We start from the raw sequence: 12,984 nt of genomic DNA, 5'->3' as shown, positions 1-12,984 counted from the left end.
TGTAAATGCAATCAATATTTAAATATATTTGTGTGTGTGTGTGTAAATGTGAAGTAAATGTAAGATTTATTAAATGTTTAAAAAAAAAAGAAGAAAAGATCAATTACAAACAAATATTTTGTTTTTAAGTGAGGTCTATGAAGATTAGTTGATTTAAATTGCCTATTAAATTTATTAAAAAACAATTTAATTTTAAAATTATTTTAATTTTTAAAAAAATGTGAAATATTATAGGCATATATAAAAATAAATCAAAAAGATTTTTCAAAATACTAAAAATACATTTAAAAACTAGAGTTATGTAGAATTGATTTTTTCTATTTACCAAAAATATAATAGGCCTACATTTGTCTTATGATTTCTTGAAAAGTTCTATTACATTTTTCAAACAGTTATTAAGCATTTACCCTCTGCTTATCAATATTCAATGAATTTATAAATAAATTCACATAGCTAAAAAAAAATTTAAAAACTTGTTAGTATATTAAATAGTTTCTATTACAGGCAATAGGAAGGACAGATTGTCAAACAAAATTTGACAGACTTGATTGATAACAATAATCTTTGCTAAAGAAATTGTAACACAAAAATAAAAAAAACTGTTATTCATAGAACTCTTACATAGTAACTCATAAAATAAATCTACTTATTGTTGTTTAATAACATGATACATTAATAACACTTGGTCAAATATGAGTAACAATAAGAATATTAATAATGAAAATGTAATGGTTAAGTTAATTACATTATAGAATAAAAATATCATCTAATTTCTAAATACCCAAAATGTGTCCCATTATTTTACATGCCCTTGATTTAGACATGGATCAAAAAATGAAGAGACCCAGTCAATACAAGCTATTGACAAATATCGAGATATGTATGCAATCTAGTAAACATATATATATATATATTGAAATAAATACCTGGACATGGGTTAGTGCTACAGGCCTGTGATTCACTATTAACTCCTTGACAATTTTGTCCACCATATAAAGGCTGAACACATGTTCTGTTACGATACTGGACTCCGCCACCACATGTAGCAGAACAAAATCCCCATTCAGACCATTGTAGATAATAACCATCAACTAAAATAAGAAAACAAACCACAAATTTTACTAGTGACTTTGCTTCTAATATTTTGAAAAATGCAGTTTCATTTTTTTACACATTCTTCTTTAAAAATATTTTTAAACTCCTGAATTAAAAACTCCAATCTTCAAGAGTAATTGGACCTTAACCACACTTCCTTTTCAGTTTACTATAGTAATTTTTTAAAAATTACCCTACTAAAATTCTTAATGCTCTTAAAATACCAAGTTTAAAATCATAAAAATTATCAATTATTTAAAAAAAAAAAATCAGATTGACACAACTTTTTCTAAACCTGTAAAATATGCATTTCCTAGTAATACATCCAGCATCAGAGGCATAGTGAGCAAAACGTGCACCCAGGGCAAAGTACTTTATTGTCCCCCCACCCGCCCAGTTTCAATGAACATCACATAGAAATATGGGCTTTTAAAAAAAATAATAATAATAATAATATACAAATAATCTTAGAATGTATTACCTAACTAAAATATCTACAATAATTTTATTTATTTTAGTGTGCCTCTCTGAGTGTGGAGCCCCCTGAGGGTGGCACCTGTAGCATCACACCCCTCTTATCCCTCCTCTGTCCAGCATATGCAATTCTTTTAAACTTGAATACATTGAATTACACAATTTTGTTTCATTTGGTATATTGATTATTTTCAGAGCTTTTTTCTAATAATTGTTAGAATTAAAGATAATTGTTTTTGAGGATCAAATAAACTCACCAAAATAAATAACTAGGATCAAATAAACTTACTAGGATAAAATATACTTACTAGGCTCAAATATACTTAATAGGATCAAATATACTTACTAAGGTGCGTTGGTCCGACCACATACCAGATACAGAAATCTTATAGCTGTCCAACATGAACAGTATCAATGCAACAGTTAAAAGGCTCCCTACTTTGATGGGTGAGACATGCAGACCTCATGCCAGACAAGCGCTCCAAAGGAGGTCAATACAAGTGCTATAAAGACACTCTCAAGAGCTCCTTCAAGGAGTGTGATAGTGACATTCATGGCTGGGAAGTACTAGCTCTTGATCCCTCCTCATAGCTTGAAACTGTGAGTCTCTGAGTCTCAAGATTTGAAGCAAGAAGAGTGTCCAGGGTGAAAGAGTGCTGAACCAACAAAAAGCTGAGAAGAAGCTGGCCTATTAGCAACTGACCAAACCTACCCATGCCATGTATGCAAGTGGCTTTTTCCTTTTTCAATCAAGGATTGGACTTTATAGTCATCTTCGAGTTCATAAGATATGATAAATGTGAGAAATGATCTTCAATCAAGAAGAAGGAGCTACATACTTACTAGGACAGCTTTGCTGGTTACAAGTCTGAGAGTCCTCAAAATTTCCTGAACAATTTTTTCCACCATTAAATGGTCCAATGCATGTTCGATTTCTAAGCTGTATTCCTGAACCACATGTCAAACTACAAAGTCCCCAAGAGGACCATTGACCAAAGAAACCATCAACTATGAAATAAAACATTTTTAAAAAAATATATAATTTCATAAATTTTAGAAAAACAAATTGATTTAGAAGAAATAATTTCATAATTAAAATATTCAGATCACATATTTTATCAATATTAGTAGCTAAATGATTAACATCTGCTTAAGTGTTGTACTTTTAACATGCAGTAGGTTTATATGTAAAATAGTATTGTGTGAGAACAACATTCAGTGTTTTTCAAATTGATCAATGTGAAAACAATAGGTTAATGTAAACTGAATAATGCAAAACTTCAACAAAAAAAAAAAAAAGAAAACTAACCAAAAAATATATGATCGAAAAGCATCCTAAAATAGCAAAATACTAATAATCACTTTTTAGTTGTGTGGAAATTACATTAAAGAATTATTTTAAAATACTTTTAAATAAACTATTTATTCTGTAATAGTAATTAATGGAATTGAAATTATTATATTTATTTCTTGTATAATTTCAAAGTATATTATTTATTCACACAAATAGCATTGTTTTCCAAATACATGACTCACTATACATATTCCTAAAGCTATCAGTTTGCATTATCATATATTCTAATAGATTTATTTATCTCATCGGTGTAGTAAGATATCACACTTCACTCTGTTTCAAATGATGAAAACAAATAACTGACCAGGGCAGCCTTCAAAGTTACACAGTTGTCTTTCCTCAGAATTCCCATCACAGTTTTTCCCACCATTCAGTATTCCAACACACTTTCGTGATCTAGTTCTAGATCCACCACCACAAGACAAACTGCAAGGACTCCATTCTGACCAGACTGTCCATGTACCATCCACTACAAATATAAAACATGTATTTTGTTTACATTTAATGGCTTAATTGTTTTATAGACTTTCTGATTTAAACAAAAATAAAGTATTATAAATTATTATAATAGGTATAATTTTTATGAGCCATTGATTTGTGTTTTTTTTTAATTTCATAAATACCTGCACAAGAAACGTTATTGCATGGTTGACTTTCGAACAGAAGACTTTGACAATCTTTACCACCATAAAACGGTCCAACACATGTTCTGTTCCTAGACTGAGTACCCATACAAGTAGCTGAGCACTGAGACCAACTAGTCCAGCTTGTCAGTATACCATCAACTAAATGAAAAAAAAAATTAAAAGAAATAAAATAATATTTCTTTAAACTTTTAAAACACAGACGTCCAGATAATTTTATTCTAAAAGTAGTGTTATAAGTAAAAAGAAAAATGGGTAGAAAGCATTACTAGTAAAAATATGTAAATTTTAGCAAGCTTTATGAAATGTGAAATAGTGAACACAACAATGACTAAAAAGCATAATTAAACATGTATTACAAAAACCTACCAGGACAATCTTGACTATTGCATGTGATATTGTCTACTAAAACACCTTCACAATACCGCCCACCATAAAATGGGCCAATACATATTCGATGTCTTTCCTTAACCCCACCCCCACATGTCTGACTGCAGTCCCCCCAGGTAGACCATGGACTTAGTACTCCATCTTCTGGAAAAATGCCAAATAGTGTTATTTCATTTTTGTTTATCTTTGAAAACTATTTGTTATACAATCTTCAATTAATTTGTTAATATATAATATTTTATTTAATTACTTATTGTCATCAAAATTTAACTTAAAATAATCATGATTCCAAATATACAGAACTTATTTCTTCATTCAAATAAATGATATTAAAGATTGAAAAATAATGAAGAAATCAGATATAGAAGTAAATATATATCTAGTCATAAAGTGAGACAAGGCACAAAAAGTTGTTTAAAAAAAATTGTAAAAAATTGAAAATAAAAATATAATATCCAAAAGCAAAATCATTACAGTTAATTATTTAAACCATAGACTGCCTTACACTAATATTACTGAAGTAGCCAAGGCATAAACAAAGCTTTATTTTGATCTGTACAATAAAAATGTCTAGAGATAAAGGTTGCCTATATACTATGGATGTCTATGTTTTCAAATTCATTTTGACAAAGTTTATATTACAATACAATGTATTTTACAAACATGAAGTATATTTATTAATGGTGACCAGTAAATACATTGATGACTAATGTTAATAACATAAAATTACCTGGACAATTTTGATTGTTACAATTTTGCAAGTCATTTGCAATTCCATCACATACTTTTCCTCCATAGAAAGGTCCAGTACAATTCCTAGACCTTTGCTGAAGTCCACCACCACAAGTTACACTACACTGACTCCATTTTGACCACATTTCCCATACACCATCCACTTGATAGTTTTAATGAAGAATTTGACACAGAAAAAAAGTTACACAATTGTATCAATAATATATGTTTTAATTCTTTTTTATAAAGTATCTATATCATTTTATCATTGACAGATTTCAATCTAGCAATGATGGTTCTAGAAATGTTATTGCCAAAGCAGTGAAAAAAAAAACCACTACAGTTCAACAATGTGCATTGAACTTGAAACAATATAGAATAACAACAATTACTAACACAAGTAAAAAAATATATTCAAATTTTGTTTTCGTTTCTTACAGATGTTACCTAAATTGTTATGCATTAACTTTACAGTTTTAAGACAAATCAAATCTAAACAAAGACAAGAAGAAAAAATGATTCTAACTTTTCTTCAAAATATAAAAACTGCTAAAAAAAACAACAATATCTTAAAATTGTGTTCTTCAAATAAAAAGGTGCAAGTCTAAATCAAATGTCTGAAAGCAAGGCTTACCTTTCTTGTGTACTACTTGAAACTTGAACTTTTGTCACCCTCTAAATCAATACTCCCATTATAACATTAAAAGACAACAGATGAATGGTTCAGCTAGAATAGAGTATAAATCATCTTACACTTTTTATTCATAAATATTTAAAAGGAAAAGTTTCAGGTCTGCCATAGAGGAGTGTTTAGTAGGATATCATATTCATCAGTACTTTTTTCCAGAATAATTTGATAGAGAAAGTATACATTTTATTGTGTTTCAACAACAACAAAAAATACAAAGAAACTAACAGAGGCAACATTTTTAAAGCTTTTTTTCTATCAAGTTATTCTATAATCAAGAATTTATATTGCTTATTTATCTAATAAATAAATCTGTGTTGTGGAATATTGTTCAAAAGATACTTTTAAGAACTAGACCAATATTAAAATAAGATTATTATTTAGCCCTTTATTAAATCTTACATTATCTTCATTTGTATCGTACCGGTCTCTATGAATTCTCAAGTCTATATAAAGGATTTTTTTCCATAAAAACATGTGACAAAAATAGGCTATTTTATTTATCAAAGTGCACTGAAAAAAATACTTTTTTTTTCTATTTATAAAGCTTATGATATTTATAAAAGAAGCACTTTGTTCAGCAAAAGCAGCCAAATGTCACATCTTTTGTTTTTTCTCTTGATGACTCACTAATCCTTAAGTACCATAAAAGCGATGTGTTTTTGGATTATTAAAAACTTGTAATGTTAGGTTACATAAAAGTTCCTACATGAAATGATTGTTTAATTACAAGGTAATTATTTCTCTATATTTGTATATTGTTATATTTCTTTTCAAAATTATGTCTGTGTAATATGCCAATATTTAAAAATAAATTATGTGTCAAATATGTTAATTATTTAGTTGATTAATAAAAATTATCAGAACATTTATTATATTTGTTTTAGCATATATTCTATAAGTCCATCACATGATAATTTTTTAAAGTTTTTGTTTATTTTGAAAATAAAATTTATTACTGTACTAACATTGATCAAAAATAAAAATTTTCCTTTTCTGTGAATGCTAAATGTTTATCTGAAATGTATTGCTTTAGTTATTTTCTATATGTAGCCTGATTAAAAATTACTGTACTTTGTTATGGCTAACTAACAATTAAACAACAATTAAAACATTGACCACTCAATAAATGTGATTTTAAAACTTCTATAACAAAATAAGGTCACCATTTAAAAATGTAAATAATGTTTTTTCTATTCAAAGGTTTTTCTATTATTGTTTTTATTTTATTTTTAAAGGAGCTATGAGCTAACATAATCAGTTTCTTAAAAAATTGTTACATGTCATTTTAAAAAGTTTTTAATAAAATCACTATTTCATCACAAATAAATATGATAATTTTGCATATCAATGTTTAAAGGGTGACTTTTATAATGAGAACTGCAATTCAACTATTTCTAAACATTCCGAAAAATGTGAACTAATCTAGTGCTTCACACTTTGATCCTTTTCTGTAACCTACCTGCACAGCTTTGATTATTGCAGCTTTGAGACTCTTGAGAAATGCCAGAACAATTAGCTCCTCCATTGAAAGGGCCGTTGCATTGTCTGACACGTGACTGAGAACCATTACCACAGGACAGAGAGCACTGTCCCCATGATGACCAGGGCAACCACTGTCCATTTACTATGAAATGAAACTTTTATTTCATTAAAGAAGAAAACATTTTAAAAAAAACTTCTTTTTATTTTACCTAATAAAAAAACAAAATAATTAATAATTAATTAATTGTAAAATCTAATAAGTAAAATAAAAATTCAGTATTTCTTTTTAAAAAACAAAAAGAAATAGTAATAAGTAAGTGATTGTTAAAATATTTCATTTTCCTGAACAAGACATTTATCATACCTGGGCATAGGTTTTCATTACAAATTAATTCATCAATAGAAGCTCCTGTACAATTGCTGCCGCCATAGAGTCCAAAATAGCAAACACGTTTACGGACTTTTTTACCACCCCCACATGAGGCAGAACATACTGACCAACTCTGCCACTCCAGCCACTGACCATCCACTGTTGAGTAGAGACTTAATGAAAAGCATAGCACCAATTACATTAATTTATTCCTGAGCCTATTGTAGACCTACATTAATTTATTCCTGAGCCTATTGTAGACCTACATTAATTTATCATTGAACTTATTATCAGTCTATTCCTTTTCTACAAGTCTTAAATATAAAAGAAGGGAAAAAGCTATACAGTAAACACAATGCTGGTTTATATAACATACATGTGATTTTAAAAAAATAATAATTACAAAACATAAATAGCATACATTTTAGAGCTTAAATAGACACCAATAAATAAAACATTGTAATAATAAAATAAATTGACAACAGTATTTCTGAAGATGAACCCCAAGCCATCATTGTATGGAATGAATTTATAGCTAATTAAAACTCTTTTATGATTAATCAGAACTACATCTCTTATTCCAATTCAATGTCTTCATAATAAATATATAATATCTCTAGCAGTTTGAAGATAAAGAGGAAACACTTTTAAACAGCTCTAGTCAGTTGTCCACCAATTTTTTTTTATATCTCACTTTTATCAAAGTGAAGTAAAAGACATCAAGAAACAACTTTTTTTTTCACATTTAAGACAGTCAGACATGCTTTATGAGTTGTAGAATTATAAAACGTTGAAAATATCAAATGAATAAATAATTTGAGGTTGAATTGTATTCAAAAATTAGTTAATTTAACATATTCAATTAAATTATTGGCTTACTGAAGAAAAATGATCAGTATGTTATTGAAAAGGAGCTTCATATTTTAAAAAAACTGAATATCTTTTATATAGAGATTGGGAAAATACAAATAGGTTACACAAAAATTAAGCTGTACCAAACATATATTATATTATTACATATTACTGACATTTAACTGAGGCATTATAATATTGGCACAGCATGATGCATAAAAAAGTAAAATCAGTCATTAGAAGCAAATTACCTGGACAGTTTTGTAAAGAACAATTTTGTGCTTCAGTTTGATTTCCAGTGCAATTAGCACCTCCATAATAAGGACCCTGGCAAGTTCTATTTCTGATTTGTCCCCCTATACCACAAGTTGCAGAGCAGGCAGACCAAACTGACCATGGGTTCCAATAGCCATCAACTAGAAGACAATAGAACAAATTTAATTACTCATTCTAATTATGTGAAGTGAGCAGTATCATCTTCATAGCGGTGTCTACACAGTAATGAAATATATATATGTATGTATATATTTATATAGAGACAGTGTTGGTTACTGGTATTAGTGAACATCATGCAAGATAAAGAATGTCAATAAGACTGAATTCTCTTTTGAGTTTTAAAGAAATGTAGATATAGATTATAGATTTCATTTTCTCTAAGTTTACTTTTCTTTAATGATGACTTTAATGATAGACCAGATAATATGATTGGAGAGAATGTTAAGCGTATAATGTAGTGGAGGAGATATACACACAATAGAGTTGCAGTAAAATGCTTTTTGATAAAACTGAATGAACAATTTTCTTAGTTTACAAATGTATGTTCAATATTTTAGGCCCTAAAAATTTTTTCAAATAGATCAATAAACTAAAAATTGTTTTTTAATTGATTTTTTCTAACATTCCTAAAAGGCTACATTGCATGCAATGCTATTTTTTCCAGAGGCAGGGAAAAAAAACTTAATTGTGTAATATAATTTTTAGAAAAGGTTAAAATTGATTTTTTTTGGTCTTCAAAGTTCAAGAGATTCATTTCTCATGATTCACTACAACTATGGAAGCCTAATGTAACACACTTGGACAATTCTGTTGACTACAAGACTGAGACTCATTTCCTGGTCCTAGGCAATGTAAACCACCAAACAATGGCTGCTGACACTGTCGCTGTCTGCTCTGATGTCCACCTCCACATGAAACTGTGCATTGAGTCCAAGCATCCCACTGAAGCCACTCTCCATCAACTAAAGCAATACAAATGTGAAATAGATATGCTGGGCATGCAGTTAACAGTTTGAATAATAGAACACAGATTTAGAGAAAGAATTTAACTAGGCTATAATGTGTATATAATCTTTAGTACAGAACTGTAGGCCACTCACACATTCTGGTATATTGATACATTGTGATAGTATACTACTTTCATAAGCATGGAGATAAATCTATCTGTATTTATATAGATTCATAGATCTTAAGAGTTTTCCTTTTTTACCATCTTGGTTAGTGCCTAAAGCTCTGCTTGAAGATGTGTGTTTATCTGATTGATATGTTCATAGATAATATTGGGCATATCTAGAACAATTATCATAAAAGTGATAGTGCATGTAGGTTATTTTATAGAGCATAAAACATTTATGGTCCAGCTGATACATAAACATAGTGAAAGGATAATATATATGTGAAACTTCAATATAGGAATTTCTCATGGGCATAATAATAATGGTATTTTCACTATAGTAAATTTAATTTAAATAGTATATCTGTTGTTTCAAGGTTTATTTGTTTTGTTATCTGTATAAATAATTATTTATCATTAGGAAATATTTTTACATTATCTTTATTATGTTAAAGCCTAAAAAAAAATTAATGATACAACTTTTTTTTAAATTAGAATTTCAAAGTTGTAACTTTAATTTTTTTTTTTAAATTCTAACAAAATTTATGTCATAATTGATATAGCTCTATTTAAAAAAGTAAGCATTTATACAAATATTAATGTAGATACAAATACAGCCTATAGGTTTATAGTAGCTATTCAATTGTTTTCCAAGTATAAAAGTATTCACATTAAAGCTTTTAATCAAAATTTGAATTGTATCAATTATTAGTAGACTTTACCAGGACAATTTTGAAGTAGGCAATCTGTGACATCAATTGAGGTTCCTATACATGGTTGACCATCAAAATAAGGACCACTACAAACACGTGACCTGGAGCGTTTACCAACCCCACAAGTTTGAGAACACTCTAACCACGAGCTCCAGTCATTCCACTGACCATCAACTGGAAAATGTCCAGGTGTAACAAAACGTGTAGGTCAAACTACCAGCCGGAATATTTCCAAACATTGTATTTTTGTTAGCTTACAAATAAAACTAGATGTTGATACTGTTTCATTGAGAGAAGTTGGCAACAAGTTTCAATCAAAAATTTCTTCCACGTCTCTTCTGGTTAATCTAAGCAAACTCTTACGGTTAATTATTTTGTTTATTATAATTTTAAAACAGTGAAACATTTGACCTTTAGGCTAATAAAAGAAAAAACTTAAGACGCCAATTATTATTTCCACGGTATGCTTTTCCCCTTTCAGACCTTGTGCTCTATAGGGCAGATGATGTAAGGTCATCTGTTTCTGTGGCCCACGGTTAACAAGGGTGTCATGTGGCCAGCACAACGAACGTGACTTATCATAAATAAATAATATTACAAGTACCTTTTTGTTTCGTATTTTTAGTAAGTAAATTTTAATCTTCATAAAGAAATCATTTTAAAACATGTGTGTAGAATAGTGTAGATCATACTGCGTATGTAAATCGATATTTTTGATGCATAAAACGAATGCATAGATCTAATTTTCTTGAAAACTTATCATATGATACCAGAAGACCTCATAGCGTACGTAGTGTAAGACAAAGGAGAAAAGAGTGACTGTAATAACATTTGTATAGAAATATCTAATGCTAACATTCAACAGAGGCGCTACTCACTTGGACATTCTTTATCCTTGCATATTTTAATCTCTTTCGAATTTCCAGAACAATTGTGCCCACCTTGGAAAGGTCCAATGCATTCTCTGAGTCTAGACTGCGTCCCATTGCCACATTGTTCTGAACAGCTAGACCAAGTCTCCCAGCTAGTCCACAGTCCATCGACTAAATATTATGACCAGAACGTAGGGAAGAGGACACATTCAATACAACAAATAGAGACACAACTAACGATATATTTACAAGAAGGTGATGGCCATAGAGAGATTTAACAAGAAGCTTGCATGCTACCACAGAATGGTGTAGGCTGAATATATGTACCATTAAAATGTGTGTAATGTGGACATAGAATAATGAGAAAAGTGTACAAAGTATACATAGATCTCTGGGTTTTTAACAGTGGCAATATTTTTTATACTGTCATACTTATAACTACCGTCCATAACACTTGTCTCAAACAATGCAAAATGTTTCTTTCTTTAAAAACTATGCTCTATATTTAGGCGCTAGTTCAAAGCCACTTCTTTGTACCAAAAAAAAAAAAAAAAAACCTCGTCTAACAACTATAAGGAAAAATCCGTACATTTGACTGATTTACTCTTTTATATTGTTTCGAGTCTTTGCTATATGTCTAAGCTTCATAGAGATTACTTGTATTCAAATGCAATATAATAATAATAATAGTAATAATAATAATAATCTTTATTATCCATACGGAAATTTGTCCTTACAATTTGTGTATTACACCAAATACGCCACTATACGTCTGCATTCGAAACTTACTCGACCCTCAGAGATTAATTGGTCATTTAGAGATATAGGCCTAGATTTAACTTTAAATATTTATTTTTATCAAATCAAAAGGAATTTAGATTCACTTGTATTAACTTATTAAGCAACTTAACACTGCCATAGTTAAAATTATATTACATAAGTAATCCTAATTCGTAAGTCTCGCATAAATTTAGAAAACAAAGACATCTTATTATCTTTGAAATAGAAATAGAGTTAGCTAATTGGCCTAACCTATTTGTATTTCATAAGTAAGCCTGTGTTACATATAAACAAAAAAGCCTATCATGGGTGAAGGACAATACACATATGACAAAAATAACAAGAAGTATCTATTCAGATTGAAAAGTGACTAAAGATACATATGTGTGAATAGATAATTTACATGATTCCACTGTTGGCTTCACAGCTGTAACGCAACGCATAGCTTGATGGTGATTACTTTTTTATATATGTTGGTTACATGATACACAACTAGATACATGTTTCACAGCCATTTAATTCTGAGTTGCCAATATACAAATAAAGAACATTTAGAGAATTTACCATTCAGAAAATTTACGTTTTTATATTTGTTTCAATTCATACACACATTTTAATTTAGAGTCATTGACTTTTTGGTGAACCTAAAAGAGGTTTACTGTAGCAGGATAATAAAGTTTACCAGCTGACCTATACAAGTAGGTCATTATGGTCAGTTAGGCAAATAGTTTATAAATTACAAACGAAACGCTAACTCTTGTGTTCCTCTAGTTTTCGTATGTACAAGCTATGGTGCATTAACAAGTTTAGTTTTAGAAAATAATATTTCATATATAAATATGTGTATAATAATTGGTCCGGCGGTCATGTTTTATCAAATGTCAATATTTGATTTTCTTGATACTTCTAATAGATGATAATAATAATAATAATAATAATTTTATTTATAAAGCGCTGTTAACAAACAAAATGTAGGCTCAAGGCGCTGTAACAACATTACAAACAAAAACACGAGAGCTAATATGACAGTTAATCTAAAATTTTTAAACAGATAGGTCTTAATGTTCTTCTTAAAAGTGGTGTTGCATGTTGTCTGTCTGAGATCAATGGGGAGTGAGTTCCAAACCTTTGGTCCGTGAACTGAA

General features: G+C 29.2%; 1 protein-coding gene across 1 annotated transcript in view; it reads right to left on the bottom strand.

Moving 5' to 3' along the window:
• LOC106055491 (SCO-spondin-like) overlaps nucleotides 1-12,984 on the bottom strand; it is a 50,965-nt gene that overhangs the window by 6,097 nt on the left and 31,884 nt on the right. Inside the window, exons 10-21 of the mRNA XM_056028685.1 lie at nucleotides 11,066-11,230; nucleotides 10,197-10,361; nucleotides 9,158-9,322; nucleotides 8,336-8,500; nucleotides 7,227-7,391; nucleotides 6,817-7,004; nucleotides 4,688-4,862; nucleotides 3,937-4,101; nucleotides 3,547-3,708; nucleotides 3,228-3,392; nucleotides 2,413-2,577; nucleotides 927-1,136 (exon numbers count right to left, since the gene is read on the bottom strand). Coding sequence (XP_055884660.1) covers nucleotides 927-1,136; nucleotides 2,413-2,577; nucleotides 3,228-3,392; nucleotides 3,547-3,708; nucleotides 3,937-4,101; nucleotides 4,688-4,862; nucleotides 6,817-7,004; nucleotides 7,227-7,391; nucleotides 8,336-8,500; nucleotides 9,158-9,322; nucleotides 10,197-10,361; nucleotides 11,066-11,230 — 2,055 coding nt within the window. The remainder of the gene's footprint in view (nucleotides 1-926; nucleotides 1,137-2,412; nucleotides 2,578-3,227; nucleotides 3,393-3,546; nucleotides 3,709-3,936; nucleotides 4,102-4,687; nucleotides 4,863-6,816; nucleotides 7,005-7,226; nucleotides 7,392-8,335; nucleotides 8,501-9,157; nucleotides 9,323-10,196; nucleotides 10,362-11,065; nucleotides 11,231-12,984) is intronic.

The sequence above is a fragment of the Biomphalaria glabrata genome, chromosome 5, assembly GCF_947242115.1.
Source record: "Biomphalaria glabrata chromosome 5, xgBioGlab47.1, whole genome shotgun sequence".
NCBI classification, from domain to species: domain Eukaryota; kingdom Metazoa; phylum Mollusca; class Gastropoda; family Planorbidae; genus Biomphalaria; species Biomphalaria glabrata.
This window is presented reverse-complemented; position numbering and strand designations above follow the sequence as displayed.